Source organism: Typopeltis vanoorti, chromosome 3 (genome assembly GCF_054136105.1).
Source record: "Typopeltis vanoorti isolate ZY-2024b chromosome 3, IOZ_Tvanoo_1.0, whole genome shotgun sequence".
NCBI classification, from domain to species: Eukaryota; Metazoa; Arthropoda; class Arachnida; order Uropygi; family Thelyphonidae; genus Typopeltis; species Typopeltis vanoorti.
This window is the reverse complement of record NC_143551.1, coordinates 43921421-43940833: the sequence shown is the minus strand read 5'-3', so window position 1 is coordinate 43940833 and position 19413 is coordinate 43921421. Positions and strand designations below refer to the sequence as shown.

The 19413-nt window shown below is 36.2% G+C and overlaps 1 protein-coding gene across 1 annotated transcript in view; it reads left to right on the top strand.

The window, feature by feature from the left end:
• The window catches only part of LOC150108087 (multiple PDZ domain protein-like), an 859697-nt gene that overhangs the window by 732858 nt on the left and 107426 nt on the right, over positions 1 to 19413 (top strand). The window contains exon 27 of the mRNA XM_090415962.1: positions 7016 to 7072. Coding sequence (XP_090272088.1) covers positions 7016 to 7072 — 57 coding nt within the window. The remainder of the gene's footprint in view (positions 1 to 7015; positions 7073 to 19413) is intronic.

The window sequence follows — 19413 nt, the reverse complement described above, 5'->3', positions numbered from 1 at the left end:
TTAGGCAAAGGATTATGAATAGCATTTCAATTCATTCAGTGTAATTAAACAGTGAACAGCATTATATTCAATTTATGGAGTCAACTACCTTTTGACATAATCGCTTTAGTAATAAAATTCTATGTTTTGATCTTTACGTTAACGACCCTGACATTTCAACCGTGATATAAAGGTCCTAATGTAGAATTTTAATATTAAAGTTTTTATCTGAAATGGTAGTTGACTTTATAAATTGAATAATAGTTCATTATTGCTTAGTGCAAAGATATGTATCTTTGAAATGAAGTTATTGCAGATAAAATATATTATTAATGGTAATTTGCTGCAAGCAGACAATGAAGCTGCCTGGCAGTGCTGGTAAACAGAAAGTGAAGTTTGTGGGTTCTCAATGCTATTAAGTCAACATATCAGATTACTAGAGTATTGAAGAGAACACCAACTTCTATGAATAAATAATTTATTCTGACAATTTTCAAGGCTTTGATATGGTCAACAAGGTTCCACAGAGGTAGGAAGACAGTCAAAAAGTTTTAATGGCTGATAATTAAGAAGATATCTGACTTGTGGAAAATAATAGATTGAGAAGAGGAAGTATGACAAAAATATACCTGTTGGTAAAGAGATTTTACAGTATCAACACAAGTGAGATTTACAGCTCATGGTATGTTGGGAGAGGACAGAGTAATCTTCAAAAGCAACGAAGGTTGCAGTTGAGAATGTAGTAGATGCCTCTCTTTTTCACGCTCAGCCACATTGTTCTCTTTCTTCTAATATGCTATTTCATCAGCTATTATAAAACTTAACACATACACACATTTAATACTCCTGTCATTTGAAAGCTCATTTTTTTTAACACATATCCAACTGGAGGAACTGTCTTCAAGGCTGAAACTTTCTGTGCTGCCAGCAAAGAACTGACTAGGGCTTCTGACCTAATAATTAATCCCCACTGTCTTGTGGCACACCCTATTAGTAGATATCTGATAAGGATGGGCTGACAGCTTGGGATTAAGTTGATCCAACTGTATTCTGTAGGTTAAAATTTAAAGAAAATGATGTTACAACAAAATTAAATGCCATGTTGGCTAGAGCACTACCTAGGTAAATAAAGCTTTTTTTTTTGTTGTTGTTGTTTCAGAGAACCAGATCAAACAATGAAAAGTTATTTACTGGAACACACTCAAACTCTGAATCATCAGAATTCCTGACATGCACCATTGATATTATAAGAAATATCAATGGAAAGACATTATAAAATCATTATTTTGATCAATATTGTGGTGTTACTGAAACAAAGAAAAACAAAATAACAGGTGAGATTCATCTAATTAATAACTACCAGTAATTATATTGAGACAACAGTTCTGGAAAAAAAAGGAATAGCTATAGGATTCAGCACATATTATTTATACATGCAGATAAAGTTCTTGAATAACAGATAATTGGAAGTAGAGTGATGTGTTCAAATATCAGAATTGGGAATTTGGATAATGTGACATATTTGTACTTATGATACCACCTGAGGAAGGAGACCCATCCTCATTTTGGCTCAAGACATGGATTATTCATTACTCATATGGTGATTACTAATATTCTAATATAAAAAATGTGCACAAATTCACAACAAAAAAATGTGAGAAATAAAAAATATATATATATTGATTATGTTATTGTTAATAGCAATGTCTTGCTGGTTCAGGATGCACTAGTATATGGGGGAAATTTGCCATTTATCTGAATTATCCAACTCTTAGGTAATCCACAGTACTACATACTACTGTAGGCTAACAGCTCTACATAGGTGTTGAGATTGCCCCCTCTCCCCCCCCCCCCCTAAAAAATATATATATAACTAAATAGAGAGATGCACTGGAACAGATGACAAATAGAAATCCATATGAACTGAGATAGTATATATAGATGGAATACAGATGAGGGCTGAATTTTAATTTTTGAGGATGATATGTTTCTGCTGAGAGAGCAAATATCAGCACTTATTGAATTCTTTGTAAACAAGTAGTCACTCCCATCTAGGAATGATCTTCCACACATAAAGTTAATGAAACTTAAATGCATTTTTCTAGTTTGTGATGCTCTTTAATAATGTGCACCACAAAAGTATTTTTGAGGTAAACTTTAGTGGCCTTGTATGTTTTAAAGCAGAAGTAATGTTGTTATTATTTTGGTAACCTTCATGGAGTCAATAGATGGAAGGCCCACTCAACCAGCAAGATATCTGTCATAATGAACTCTGAAGTTATTTACCCTACCTACATTCACAATGCATGGAAATGCATTCCATTCAATTTATTATAGTCTAACCAAGTGGAAAACAACTTCCAACATCTTTCTCTAAATTCAGAGTAATTTAATAATAAGGTGAGACACCTTTTTGCCACTTATATAGGTAAATATGACTTCTCCATTGCTTCCACCTTGGTATCACCACCTCTGAGTCTGGCTCCCACTGACAAGACCTCAATAAGGTTGAAACCAGTCTGGGCAGTGGCTCTTCCATTAATGCATAGCATTATACATGTCTGCAAGGAGATGTGTTTTGCATTATGGGAGATACTAAGACAAGGAGTATTGAGAGCTTAGTCCACGAGTTGCTCAGTCCTGAGGATACTTCAGGTGCAAACTTTGTTTGCTTACACTTGGATAAAGGATTAAACTAAATTTATTATAGTCTTACCAAGTGTGAAAAAACTTCCTACAACTTCCAACTTAACATCCACTTTTTCTATAATTCCTTCTGTCTTAATCTGATAGAATCCCGTAACTAACTTAAAGGTCTACATGTTAAAAATTATGGAAACAACTACCATGTTAGAAAAACTTCAGTTTAATATAAACCAAAATAATCACTTGATGTTTCAACCTTCACATTAAGGTCATCATCTGGAGTATACACATATATCCAAAGAAATAAGCTATTACAATCTACACATGGTATGCTAAAGTTACTAGTCACCCATTAAAAATATTGGCTTGACCTCTGGTAAAAAAAAAAAAAAAAAAAAAAAAAAAAAAAAAAAAAAACTTACTGCATCAAAGCTAGAATCCTGTTATTATTATTATTATTATTATCTATTATTTAAGTTAAGGGATATTATATCCCATATTGTTTCTTAGCCGAATAAGAAACTCAAAGAGTTTCCTGCCGAATATAGAAACTATATAAAGTTCGGCGATTCCAAGCGTAACAAATACCTGGATAGTGTAGCAACTGACCCTTGAAGTTAGTGCAAGCTGAGGCAACTCATGGAAAAGGTGGCGCAAGCTCCAATCACTATTCTTGATATTTACCCATAATGTGAACTTAACTCCTAGGAGCTGTATTATTGTTCAACATTATGAGAGAAGGTCACTACCCAGACTGGTTTCGACCTTTTTTGAGGTCTCATCAGTGAGTAGGTAGACCATGTTAATACCAAGTTTGTAGCGAACAGAACTTACATCACTTTAATGAGAATTGCCAATAGGTGTTCTATTATAGTAATACTTTAATAGGACACCTCTTGGCATTAAAGTAATACTTTATAAAGTAATACTTTACACCTCTTGGCATTAAAGTAATACTTTAATAGGACACCTCTTGGCAATTCTCATTAAAGGGATGTAAGTTCTGTTCGCTACAAACTTGGTATTAACATGGTCTACCTACTCACTGATGAGACCTCAAAAAAAAAGGTCGAAACCGGTCTGGGAAACTCTTTGAGTTTCTTATTCAGCTAAGAAACAATATGAGATATAATATCCCTTAACTTAAATAAGTTCATGTCACCAAATTGAAGCCTTTGGCTCTTCATTATAATTAATTATTATCTATTAGGTTACAAAATTAAGTTAAGCTAGAGTTGGAAGTTTTTTTCACTTGGTTAGACGATAAATTATATATTTAGTTTAATCCTTTATCCAAGTGTAAGCAAACAAAGTTTGCGCCTGAAGTATCTTCAGGACTGGGGCAACTCATATCAAAGGCGGACAAACTTCACATCGCTTGCCTTAGTATCCCATAATGCAAAGCACATCTCCTTACAGGCATGTATAATGCTATGAATTATGGGAAGGGTCACTAACCTAGACACCAGTTTCCACCTTCATTGAGGTCTCTTCAGTGGGAGCCAGACCCAGGGGTGATACCAAGGTTGAAGCAATGCAGAAGTCATATTTACCTATACGAGTTGCTGCCACCACCACCACCTCCTTATCCCTGCATGTCATTGTACTTTTTATCATAGCAGCAATATGATGTGCAGTCTTTGCAACACTTCCGACATGCACTCAGAACTTTAGTCCACTGTCTACTATCACTTCAATGTCATCCACTTCCTGAAGTACAGCTCTCCCAATATATCCTTAAAATAGCCTTATATCTCTATATCCCAAAGTGTAACACCTTGCATTTATTAATATTACAACTGCTACCTCACTCATTTGTCCAAGTCTTAAAATCTATTCGTATATTTCTGTAGAAGAAAATTAACATCAGCACTACTCCTGATAATTCTACATAACTTTGCATCATCGACAAACATTTGAAGATCCCTAGTCTACCCACATGAAGTGTCATTAAAAATGGTATTTTATGGTTTATGTGAAACATGTATTTCATGTTATATATAAACAGTTGGGGCCCAAGATCAGAATCCTGAGACATGCCACAGGCTACCTTCCTTTTCTGAGACACTACTTCATCATACACAACTTGCTAGTATCTTTCAATAAGCCAGTCTTTGGTCTGTCTAACCAATCTATCTAATTCTATCTTCTGCATCTTATACACCAATCTGTCAAGTGGTAATCTATCAAATGCCTTTACAAAGTTCAAAAAAATCACTGTATATGAATCTCCCTTATCCAACACATTCATCATCCTATCAAAAAACATAAGCAGATTTCTAAAACAAGACTTGCCTTTCACAGATCTATAATCTTATTCTATAAGCTGACTATAATCTTATGCCCATCAACGCAGTTCTGTATTCTATTTCTAACCAATTTTTTTCAACACTTTGATCACAACTTCAGATATACAGACCAATCTATAATTGTTGATTAATTTTGACGGTATATATATTAGAACACAGAACGATAAGTAAATAATAATTTATTGACTTATTGCTGATATTTCACTGGTGTTATATCCAGCATCTTCTGAGCATAAAACACAGTTTGTCACAATACACGAGACTACAGCAACATGGTGTAATAATGGGACTAGTTTGAACAGTTGTAGCAACAACAAAGACTACAGTCCTAATTAGGCACCCTCTATGTTTAAAAAAAAAAGCAGGTACTAGTTATGTCTTAAGATGACTGTCTCTCAAATCTTAGACAAATTTATACAGCCATATTTGTTGAGATTTGAGTATGTTTCAAGGCTTCAATTGCTTCTAAGAACAATCTCTCTGACTTGTAAAAGCTTCTGTGCAGTACTTTATGTTCACTGATGCAGATGTCCACATTTCTTCCTGTTTGACCATAGTAAAAAGCTTGATCACACAAGCAGGGTGCTTCATAGACTCCTGGATGTGATAAAGGGGAGATGCTATTTTTTGAGTGAATAGATGAGAGTTGCTAATTTGACACACAGTCTGATTACAGTGCATAGTTGATGTTTATTGAGAACTAGATATCTTTTCTGATGTGCCTTTAATGTATGGGATGGTGACTGTTTTTTTGTTGTAGTTCTCCTTGATGGATAGTGGGAGGGGGTTTCTTGGGAGCATTTAATAATCTCTATAAGATAAAGATTATAGCCATTGGCCAAGAAGATGTGGCATAAATGAGCCAGTTCAGAAGCAAGAGCATTGTCATTGGAACAAATTGCTCTCGCTCTGTTTTATTTAATTATAATTATTTACTTATCATTCTGTGTTCTGATATATGCCGTCAAATTTAATCAACATGTATGACGAACACATAAGCCTTTATACGTTCAATCTATAGTTGGAAACTTCTGTTCTCAAACCATGCTTGTGGAGAGGTATTATTTTGCCTTCTTTCCATTTCTTAGGAACCTTTCCTACTGCAATACTTTTACTAAATGACCAGGTCAAGGACATGACTAACTCTTGCACATTCTTTAAAAATACATGGCAGTATGTCATTCATTCTCACATCATTAGTATCTAACCCAAGCAATATTTCATACACCGCTGATTCTTTTGCCTTTAATACTCCTAATCCTTGCCTCCCTTCGACATGTTGCACAGAATCATTCACACCACTCTGATATACACTCATGAAATGTTCGTTATTCATATAGTGGAAATAATTCCACTATATCATTTATTGTGATTGCTCTGCTACCATAACTACCAGTGTCAACCTGTGATAATTATTTTTCCTCTGGCTTGTTATATAGCAGAAAAATTCCCTTAGATTAGCTTTGACCTCACTGGTCAATCTCCTCTCATATTCTACTTTTTCTTTTTTAACCATGCTTGTTACTTTCTGGCCTTGCAGTTTATATTCTTCATGTTTGCTGATATCTAGTAGCATTTTCTGCACAATATCAGAATGAGCTTTAGGCATATACCTGGCTGACTGAGTAGATAACATCTCTGTTGTTGTTTTTTAACTTCAGGCAGTATATTAGAATTTTACAATGAGATGTGTTGCTTTTTGTCAGCAGTGGCTTATTTTCATTGCTGAACTTATATGGAAACAAAAATGGACAAAAAAATTGTCTTTAAGCAAGGTTCCCATTTAATCATTTCTAATCCATCTACAAAATTAATGTAGTATCAGTTTCCAACATTTCATGGGAATTGGGTGCACAGGGTGATCATTAGTACTTCATAAGCACTTTTGAATACTTTAATTTCATCAAGGATTTAACTTACCACAATATCAAAAAATAACTTAAGAATTTTAGAAACTTATTGATTTTTCAAAGAAAGAATATAAAATTTAAGAAAAAATTTATAAAAAGATTGCTATGTTATTTATGTAACTAAGTTATTAAATGAATGATTCTCTTCTTATCTCAAACTCTTTCTTACAGAATTTAGATGAATTATTTTCTAGATATCCAGGAGTAAAATGTATAGTAGCAAGAAAGGTAAATTTTTGTCTCACATCATTTTATGATAATTAAAATATTTTATCTCTTTCTCTCTCATGTATAATGCTATAATTTAGCCAAATTTAGATTAGACACAACAGTATCATGTGTGTCCAAGTGATTTGAGAGAAATTTCTTTGTGTTTCTTGAAGAAGCAGAAACAGTCTTCTCCCATACGATTAAGTGACATGGTATGGGAGAAGACTGTTCTAAAAAACAGCAATATGAAATTAAACATAAGGATTATTATTATGCAGGTAACACCATGGAGTTCATTGACTCATTGATGGAAGCCCTAAACATTATGCTGGCATAATGTTTAGGGCTTCCATCAATCCTGGCACTATCCAGTGTTTGCACAATGTCTGTTGTACTTTGCTTTAAACTCATTCACATTCGTGGTGCCCACAACAGACTATGGCAACCTATTCCACTCACTCACCACTCTCCAAGCAAAAAATCTAGGCCTCACACACTTTCTAACCACACTCTTTATCAATCCTGTAAAAACCTTTTAGCAATTTGTATGCTTCAGTCATATCACTCCTTTTCCACTTATCAAACAATTTCTTTAACCTATCCTCATAAGGTGCATTCACTAAGCCTACCACGATCTTGGTCACTCACCTCTGGATCCTCTCCACTTTCTTCTCATCTCCAAGAAAACCAGGTGACCAGATCTGTCAACACTAGTTAAGATGAGGTCTTGTCAAGGCCTCATCAAGAAGTATAATAATCTACCTATCTCTGCTTCTCAGAGTATTCTTCAGTAACCAAGTAATCTGAAACTACTTTTGCAGTAAGCCCTCTAAACTTCAACTCTCTATCTACTAACATCCCCAAATTTCTGACTTCATCAGTTTCCTGGAGTACATTTCCATGGCCACAGCTGGTAATGGTAATCTTTTCACTCCAAATTCATAGGGTAACACTTTGTACATTATTATTATTAAACAAGACCTCATGGAGTCAAAGACTCATCTAGGAGGCCCTTTTATCTCACACACATCTCATCATACCGTGTCTTAAACACATTCAAACTCCTTGCAGACACCACACTCTCAGGCAAGGCATTCCAATCACTCACAACTCTGCACGAAAAAAATCTGCCTCTCACACCCTCTTTATACAGTTTCCAGGGATGACCTCTGGTTCTCCCCTGATCTCCCACTATTCTCTGTAGAACTTCTCCACCATTGATCCTATAGTATCCCCTTACCAACTTGTCGGTCTCTATCATATCTCTCCTCTTCCTTCTCTCCACTAGACTCTGAAAATTACATCTTTTCAATCTTTCCTCATACTCAACGTTCCAGACGTCAGAAACTACCTTAGTCAGTTGCCTTTGGACCCTTTCCAACATCTCTTCATCCTTCTGAAAACCAGGTGACCAAATCTGGGCACAATAGTCCATGTGTGGCCTAATCAAAGCCTTATACAATGGAACAAGAATCTCCCTACTTCTACACGTCAGTGTCCTCCGCATCATTCTCAGATGTCTTTGTGTTGTCTTCACAATTTTAGCGATATGTCCCCTAAATTTTAGATCCTTATCCACTATCACCCCTAGATCTCTTATTTCCTCTACTTCCAACAATATATTCTCACCAAGCATAAATTCTGCATCCCATCTTTGTTTTCCAAATTTTAAAACCTTACATTTTGCAACATTGAACTCACATCTCCATTTGCTTACCCAATCACTCAATTTATTCAAGTCTTCTTGCAAGGCCACAACATCCTCACTACTCTTTATGGTTTGTCCCAACTTTGCATCATCTGCAAACAACTGAATATCTCCATCCAAATCTTCGCCAATATCATTAATATACAAGTTAAATAGTAATGGCCCTAAAACAGACCCCCTGAGGCACTCCACTAGTGACTTTCCTTTTCCTGGACTAATCTAGTATCCAATGCACTAATCTAATATCCAACCCCATCTGCTCTAGTTTGACTGTCAACTTATCATGAGGTACTCTGTCAAAAGCTTTTGCGAAATCCAAGTATATTACTGTGTATCCTTCTCCTCTGTCCAAGGAAGCAGTCACTTTATTGTAATAAGTAAGTAGATTACTAAAACATGACCTCCCTTTAGCAAATCCATGCTGTCCATTAAAGATTATACCATTGTTGCCAACCCAACTCTGGATCCTAGTTCTCACAAGCTTCTCTAACAACTTAACCACAACACCTGGCACACAGATAGGCCTATAGTTTGATGCTTGAGTTCGATCACCTCCTTTATGAAGTGGCACAATTTTGCCCTCCTTCCACTCTTTAGGAACTTGACCAAGTGCAAGACTCGTATTAAAAAATATGTCAAGGCAGGTCTCAACTCTCTGGCACGTTCCTTCAGAATACGCGGTGATATATTATCAAGTCCCACAGCCTTATTTACATCTAGTTTACTCAATTCCCCAAACACCTCTTGCTCACTTACAGTCAGTCTCTCCTCCCCATCATCAACTGCTCTTAATCTCTCCATGAAGTCACATTCACAAGATTGAATGACCTTTATGAACTGCTCATTAAGTATCTCCACCACACATTCTGCAACAGCTGTCTTTATACCATTTCCTCCAATCAATGTCATCCTTCCATAATCATTCTTTCTTTTGCTGGCTACATATCGAAAGAACTCCCTAGGATTCTTTTTGGCTTCATTAGCTAACTGCTGTTCATACCTCTCTTTAGCTACTCTCACCAACCAAGTCACCCTCCTTGTCTGGTCTTTGTAGACCTCCTGAAATTGGTTCCTTCCACTTCTCTTATGCTGCCTCCACAATGCCCTTTTTCTCTGTATTGCATGCTTAATCTCTTTATTCATCCATCTCATACCTACCTTATTTAACCTTCTCACCCATGGTATACATTTAGACATTGCATCTACTAAATAGTTTTTGAAAATCCCCCACGCTGCATTGATCTCTTTTCCAGCTAACTCCTCATTCCATGCTACACCTGCAAGCTGTCTCCTGAGCTCTTCATAATCACCCCCCCCCTTGTAGTTCCACATATACCCTTTTTTCACAGGGGTCCTTGCACTGCTGGCAACCAACCAGGTAATCACCTCATGGTCACTCTCACCAATTGGTGGATGATTTGACACCTCATTGATAATTACATCCTCCGATGAGATGACCAAATCCAAGACCCTTAATCCTCGTGTGCCCTCTGTTACATATTGTCTGAGGTAGTTATCCCTCAAAAACTCAAGAAACTCATTTTCTTTACTTCCAGTTGCTATCTCTTCATTCCAGTCTATATTGCCATAATTAAAATCTCCCATAATGATCACCCTTTTCTTATTTGCTTGGCTTATTTGACTATACATTTCACTATTACCACCATCCACATTACCTGGTCTATAACAACATCCCACCAAGTATTTGATTCTATTCACCTCTATCTCACACCATACTGCCTCAAAACCACATTAAACTGGCATCCTTTCTCCTTTGCCTTTATTGCTTGTCTATTTAAGTCATGCTGCAAAATTTTATTGTCTTGTTCATCAACTATTGCTCTACCCAATTTTGCATCATTAGCAAACATCTCATTATTTCCCTTTCAGATCATTTCCTATATCATTAATGTACAAATTAAATAGTAGTGGCCTATGACTAGTGATGTGCCATAGGGCACACCACTGGTCACAAACCTTCTACTGGACTCTACTCCTGAATAAACTACTATCTGGTATATTTCCTTCAATCAACCTCTTATCTGCATCACCAGCGTTAATCCTGTAAACTGACTTCACCAATTATATTATACCCCACCTTGCTCTTGATCCACCCTTTTAGTTATAGTCAATCGTGAAGAGTAAGATAACAATATTTATATATAATTTTATTTTATTTTTTAGTGGTTGGTTGCAATGTTTTAGATTCATACCCATGATGGTTTCAGACATGAACGAAGCTGCTGTGATCAGGTTATGTCACTCACCACACATATAGAGGCAGGCTGCCAACAATGCCTGAAAATAGCTGTGGCTTTTGTAGACCTTATCGTAGCTTATGATACAGTCTGGAGGCAAGGTGCAACTGCAAGTTACTCCATGCAGAACAATAGTGAAACTAATTCATAACATGCTAAGCAACTGCCTGTTCCAAGTGTGTATGGACGAGAACAAAAGTAAACAAAGAACACTGGATAATGGATTACCACAAGGGTCAGTTCTGGCTCCCTTCCTTTTTAGCTTATACATCGCAGATTTGCCTAATACAGCCTCCAAGAAGTTTTGCTATGCTGATGACATTGCTCTAGCCACCAGACACACCAACTTTACTACAGTGGAAGATATACTAGCAAATGACCTTGCAGTCCGAGATGAATACTTCTGCAAATGGAAATCACACCCAAATCCTAGCAAAACTTCTGTTTTGTTAGGATTTTCCACCTGAACAATAACCAGGCTAACAAAGGAGTGAGGGTCTACTTCAACCACAAACTGCTACACTACCACAGATTCCCAAAATATCTGGGTGTCACTTTGGATAGAACTCTATCTTTTAAACCAGTGTTCTTCTACCTTTTTACATCTGCGGACCGGCTGACGGCTAAGATAGAAACATAAACCAATGTAGATAGTATTTTATTAATAATTCTAATGTTATAAAATTACAATTTTTAGCTAATGCAACATCTGCTGCTGCTTAGAGGTTAGAAAATTTGATATACGTGGCTGGAGCGTTGGTTCTGAAGAAGTCATTTCACACAAATAGGAAGTCAAAAAAACGACCAACAATTTGATAGCTTTATAACTCAGAGATGAATATTCTTTTTTGAGTGATATTCAAAATTGAGACAATGATTGCATTTTATGTCTGGACACCAGAGTGACATCACAAGACAACTCAATCAGCTTTTCTTTTTCATGAGGATCGAGTGCGCATGATTTTATATCTTCCAAGAAGGGATTATTAATCCAGAGGTTACCTTTATGAAGATCTTAATTTTCAGGGAAATAATTATTAAAGTTTTCAACTAATGCCCTTAAATGTTGACTTATGTTGATTTTGACTTTCTTGTTGACATCAGCAGCAATCAAAAATTCTCCCAAAAGTGGAAATGTTTCTATATCTTCCTCTTGTATGCGACTATCCCAAAGAGCCAGCTTCTTTCTGAACACATCCATTTTATTTCTCAGTGTAAAAATATTTGTATAAGATCCCTGAAAAGAAATATTAAGTTTGTTAAGAAGACTAAATATGTCTGCCACATATGCAAGCTTAGCTATCCATTCCTCATTCAACAAAGGCCCTACTAGGTCAGATTTTCGCTCTCGCAGAAACTGCTTTACTTCTTCCCTCAGTTTGAAAAGGCATGCAAGAACCGTTCCTCTCGATAACCACCTCACTTCTGCATGGAGAAGGAGATCTTGGTGATGTGAGTCCATACTCTCACACAGTGTCGTGAACAGCCTGGAGTTCATAGCTCGACTACAGATTTCATTAATAATCTTCACCGCATCATTCATCACAGTGTTTAGTTCAATAGAAAGCTTATTTGCAGCTAGGTGCTCCCAGTGGATCATACAGTGAGTGGACAAAACTTCTGGGTGCGTGACTTCCTTTATTTTCGCAACTACTCCTGAGCGACGTTTAGTCATGCTCGCAGCACCGTCCATACACACTCCTACGAATTTGCTCCAGTCTAAGCCCTGCGCTTGAAAATACCCATCAAGAGCATTAAATATCTCTGAACTAGTGGTCCGTCCAGGTGAGTCAAGGCAATAAAGAAGTTCTTCCCTTAAGTCTTCATCTTCACTGTACCTCACAAAGCAAAGTAGGATAGCATGGTTACTGACGTCAGTTGATTCATCAAGTTGAATCACGAAACATCTCAATTTCTTTATCCCCTCTACAACTTGCTTTTCGATATCGGTGGCCATATCAATAATTCTTCTCTGAATGGTGGTGTCCGAAAGCGATATAGCCTCCAGTTTTTTTAGTGGCTTGAGGACCCAAAATTTCTCATCTAAGATGCAAGGCTTTACTAACTCCTCACCAATAGTAAATGGTTTTTTTGTTTTAGCTATTCGAAGAGCAACTAAATAAGACGCTCAAAGCAGCGACTTGTCGCTGGTCGTCATCGTTTTCATTTCACTTTTCGTCTGGTCACGTAATCTTTGAAAAAAGTCCAGTGGTTTATCAATAAAATCTCTATGCTTCGAATGCAAATGACTAGCAAGCTCATAGTGTCATTTGACAGAATTTCAGAACATACTGCACACAAAGGCCATGGCGATGGTTCACTGCCAGGGGCTACAGTGAAATCAAGCTTGTCGAAACCTAACTAAGTTTCCTTTTCTTTTTTTGGTTTATTGCACATTCCGAAGTATCAACATATTTCTTTTTCTTTGTTTCTTCTAAACTTGAAGCACTAGTACTTGGCATACTTTCGGTACCATCTGTATTTTCCCTTGAATATAACCCTCTACTAAAGAAGGTTAAAAGGTTTTGCTATTTTGACTTTTTTTGTCTCCATTTTGTAGGGTTTCAAATTTTACAAAAGAAATAACTTGTTTTCTGGAATGCCACAACACAATATTAGAAAACAATTTTTGCAACGTGTCATCGACAGGCGAGCTGATGCAATACTGGCAATCGATGGCTATGCACTTCACCTATACTTCAGGTGCTACATTGTTGCATGCAGCATCCCGCTTGCCCTGCAACAGTGTAGTGCCCGAATCATGTAGTCGCTACATGATTGGGGGGAAATTTTTGGTGGACTGCCAGGAAATTTCCACAGACCACAGGTTGAAGAACAAGGTTTTAAAGCACATCTCATTAACACAGCATCCAAGCGAAAAACATGAAACAGTATACTGCAAAAACTATGCAGAACAACTTGGGGTGCCTCAGCAACAATGCTTCGCTCACTGCTCTTGGTCTCATTTACTCTGCAGCTGAATATTGCTCACCTGTATGGCTGAACAGCACCCATGTGTACTTGGTTGATGCTCAGCTTAACACCACTATGCACCTTATTTCTGGAACTATGAAATCAACCCCAACCTACTGGCTCCCAGTGCTAAGCAACATCCCACCTCCACACATCTGCAGATCCAACTTTCTTCTACATGAATACAACAAAATTATGGAAATCCAAATTGTCCCAATCCATGAAGCCATCCCTAGAAATAGATAGGCTAAAGTCAAGGCATCCTCCAATCTTAACAGTGAAAAATTTTACAGTGACAAGTTTTAACATGAAGGAGAAGTGGAAAGAGTCTGGCATAACACATCAAGAGGGAACTTCCGTGAATTAGTGGACCCAACACAGATGCCTTCGGATTTTGACCTACCTCAGAAAACTTGGTCAACCCTTAACAGAATCAACACCAATCATGGTAGATGTGCAGACCAACTTTACAAATGGGGCATGATTGCCTCACCCCCCCCCCCAGGTGCGACTGTGGATCACCCTGCCAGACAATTAATCATATTACAGTAGAATGTGCCCAACATGCATACAGTGGAAACCTGTTGGACTTCATCCATGCTACACCAAGTGTAGTTGACTGGATAATCAACCTAGACATACAGTTGTAGTCTATTCTTTAGTGTCTCTTTTATGACTGTATTATGTATTATTATAGTACATATGTCTATTGCTTTGTTTATATATATTAAGAAATAATGCAATGTAACTTTTCGTGTGTGAGCCATACACTTAATAAATAAATAATAAATAACCCATGATGGCACATTGAATTCAAAGATCAGTGTGTGCATTTAAGAATTAAGTGACAATTTGGAGTATTGCAACTAAGATGAAAATTAATCTAAAAAAAAGTAACTACAAGGAAATAAAACAAATCATGGAACATAGAGCAGCTGAAAATACCAAATATGGCGAATAAATTCGTAAAGAAAGTAGAGGAAGAAATGAATGAGAGAAATATACAAGAAAGTGATGATGTAAGTGAAAAATGGGAGATTCTGAAGGAAAGCAAAATTACTGCTACACAATTACATTTAGCTAAAAAAGGAGAGAAAAGAAAGAAACCATGGATGACGGAAAATATTTTGAGGAAAATAACACAAAGAAGAAAGTTAGTTAATAGTAAAACAGAGGAGAAAAAATAGCAGTATATAGACTTGAGTATGGAGATACAAAGAGAGATAAGAAGGAAAAGGGAAGAGTGGTTAGATGAAATAAGTAAAGATACAACAGCAAAGGCAGAAAGAAATGACATAAAAGGTATTTATAAAAACATTAATATGATGGCAGGAAGGAGAAAGATGCAAAGGACTGGAGCAGTCAAGAATGAAAAAGGTGAAATTCTGATAGAAAAAGAGAAGATATTACAGAGATGGGAAGATCAAATGAAAGAGCATAGTGAGCACAGGCTGTACATCATGAGCGAGGAATTGAATCTAGCAATTCAAAAGATGAAAGAAGGAAAATCCCCTGGAATAGATGGTATACAGATAGAACTTATAAGGAATGTAGGTGAAAAAAGGCATGGAAGTGTAATGGCAAATTATTAATGGAGAGGAGTTTAGAAGATCAATTTTTATCCCTATTCCAAAAAAGATGGGAGTTTTAGAGTGTAACAGTTTTAGAATGATAAGTCTTATAACTCACACAGCAAAAATTCTGGCACAAATAATTTTGGAGAGAATTAAGAGTAAAATGGAAAAAGAAATGAATGAGGAACAGTTTTGATTCCAAACCAACAGAGGAACTAGAGAGGCTATAACTTGTCTAAGAATTATTGGGGAGAAAACACTAAACCATGGTGGAAAGTTGTTTTGGGGATTTCTAGACTTTGAAAAGACATTTGATACAGTGAAAAATAAAAGGCTTTTTGACATTCTAGAAGATATTGACTCTCATGACTTGGAAATTTTAAAGAGATTATATCGGTCACAAACAGCATCAGTATGTGTAAATGGAGAGGAAACAGGAGAATTCTCAGTGGAGAGAGGAGTTAAACAAGGATGCAAGTTATCGCCATTACTGTTTAACATTTATAGTGAACAGATGCTTAGAGAGGCACTTGAGGATGTAGAAGAAGGAATAAAAATAAATGGAAGAATCATTAATAACTTAAGATATGTGGATGATGTAGTGGTGATGGCAGAAAGTGAAAATGGATTACAAAGAATTGAAAACTTCTGTAAGGAGTACGGACTAAGGATTAATACAAAGAAGACCATGATAATGATAAAAAAATAAAAAAAAAGGAGATAATATAAAGATAAGATGTGGAGGAAAGATTTTAGAAGAAGTGGAAAGATTTCAATATTTAGGTAGCTGGATCTCAGAGAAAGGAACTTCAGAGTTGGACATTAGAAATAGAATAGGTAAAGCTAAATCGGCATTTATGGAAATGAAGAGAATTTTAATAAACAAGAATATTAAAATAGATGTTAGAGTTGGAATAGTTAAAGCAACAGTTTGAAGTTTTGCAAGTTATGGAAGTGAGTCATGGACACTCAGAAAGAGAGATATGGAAAGAATTAATGCATTGGTAATATGGTGTTATAGAAAGATGGAAAAGATTAGCTATACAGAGAGAATATCAAATCAATTAGTTTTAAGAAGAGCTGGGATGGAAAGAACACTGCTATAGAATATTATGCAAAGAAAGACCAGATTTGCAGGACATCTTCTGAGAGGTTCTTCGGGACACCTAACAAGAACTATATTACAAGGGAAAGTTGAGGGGAAGAGAAGACATGGAAGACCAACTAGAAAGTGGTTCAATGACATCGTGGAATGGACTGGTTTAAGAATGATGGAGGCGACAGACAGAGAGAAATGGAGAAGAGCTGCTCATCTGCTGCAATCCTCTTACTAGAGGATGCTACCAGACAACGACTGTAAACAATTATATATGTACATGTTTATATTTGGTATATTAAGTAATTCACTTTATCTCTGTAAGAAGATCTGACATTCATATTTCTTATAGAATATGAAAATCAAAAAAAATTAATTTCTAAAAATCCTATATATCTTGCTACTTATTCTAATTAAATACAGAAGACAAGTATATGGCCATTTAAGACTTACATAATATGAACTCAAAAAAAAAAAAGGTTTTCTATAATTCTCACAGTTAAATTTGATTCTGCAGAAATGACATTGAATTCCATCCAAAAAGTTTTATTTACATTCAGCTAAAAATTCTATAATTTCTCTTGACACTATGGGAACTTCCTGCATTTATTTAATCACTGTCCTATTTAATCTTGCTTTATTTTATTTATTTTTTTTAATTCATTCATTCATTCATCAGAATTCCATGCAGTTTCCTGTTGAAAGCCTTTGAAAAGTCAAGCAGTATCACTATGTTACCTATTGCCTTTATTCAGCTCAGTTCTCACTGTATTATAAAAGATGAGTCTGTCACTAAGATATATAATCCACCCTTCACAAATCCATGTTCTTCCCAAAGTAATATTCAATCCCTCTCTACCTATTCCTCAATTTTTCCCTTAACTACCTTCAGCAATACCTTGACTACCACATCTGGGGTATTGATTGGTCAATAAACAAAAATATATTGTTGATTGCCGATATAGATCTGGGAGTTCAGAAGAAAATGTGGGTGACATACATCAGCATATTAGCACAATGAGTACAGGCTAAACAATTATCATGGGAGACTTCAACTATGTTGGTATAGATTGGAAGGAGGAAAGGGTACATATCAAATGGAAATGGAATTTATATAGTTACTAAGGGATAATTATCTGAAACAGCACCTGATGGAAGGTACCAGGGGTTTAAGAATGTTAGATCTGGAAATAGCATCAGACGATCTCTCTATAACTAGAGCTCTCTCTCTAGTTATAGAAGATCTCTCTATAACTCTATAGCTGTTCTACCTCTGATCAGCAAAAATGACCATGCAGGCTTGTCCTGGGAGGTTGCTCAACATGTGGAAATTTCAGTCAAGAAAGATTTTACGTGGAACTACAAAGTTGGCGATTATGACGAACTCAGAGGCAACTCAGAGTAATGCCATTAGTGCATGGGAAGGGGTCAAAGATTGTTAGAGCAAGGCGGTATCAGTCTGCATACCCAGGATCAGAAGAATAAAGTAGGAGCTTCAGAAAAAAGAAAGCATTGTGGAAGGAATATAAATAACAAGGTAATCAGCATGCTCATGAGCAATATAAAGCATAAGTAGAAAGGGTAAGTAGTATGATAAGGATGGTTAAATCAGATTTCAAGAAAAAATTAGCTAAGCAAGCTAAAGTAAATCCAAAAGAGTTTTTTTTTGCTATGTAGCAAGTAAGAGAAAGAATGATTATGGAAAGATAAATTTACTCTTTGCTGATGATAGGAAAGTAATAGAAGCAGAAGAAATACTTTAGTCACTAACTGATCACTTTGCAAGGGTATATTGTCTAGGTGGTAACTGGAGATATATTCTTGTACAAATTAATGTACAATGCACAAAAGGCAGTTACTGAGTTCACAGAGACTGATGTAAGCATTGAAATAGATGAACTGGAGATACTTGGTATATTGAAAAAATATCAGTATGAATACTGCAGTGGCCCTAGATGGTATGTCAGCTTGTGTGCTATGAGAATATGCAATTGAACTGGCAGTGCCTCTGATAAAGATCTTTAATCTTAGGATCAGCTCTGGCAAAGTTACAAGGGAGTGGAAAGAGGGTAAGATAGTTCCATTACATAAACGATCAGAAGGATAAAGCAGGAGCCACCATTGCATAAATGTGGCTCGAAGATAGAAATAGCAAATTATGGACCAGTTAGTATCTCTGGAGTGGTGGTTAAAGTTACTTAAGTATAAAGAACTAATAAGCTTCATTTCGGCAATGAAAACATTACTTAAATTAAGGGGATATTAAATCCCACATAGTTTTAAAACCGAATAAGAAACTCAAAGATCGGAATCAGAGAGTTTCTTGCCGAATATAGTAAACTATAAAGTATTGGCGACACTAGCGTTAGCCAATGCAAGTGATCCTAGTACATAGTACAATACCGGGCAACTCGTTACAAAAGTGGGGGAAGTTCAGATCGCTATTCTTAGGTATTTTCCATAATGTAAAAACACATTTCCTAGGAAATGTATGCTGTTATTACATTATGGAGGGAGGTCACTACCCAGACTGGTTTCAGCCTTTTTTGAGGCTTCATCAGTGAGTAGCTGATGTTGTACTACGTACTAGGATCACTTGCATTGGCTAACGCTAGTGTCGCCGATACTTTATAGTGGTTAAAGTATTCGAAAAGTTGGTTAAAAGTAGAATTCAGGAATGGGTGGATAGGAATATGATACTCTACAGGGGACTTAATGGCTTCATAAAAGGTAGATCCTGCCTCAGTAAT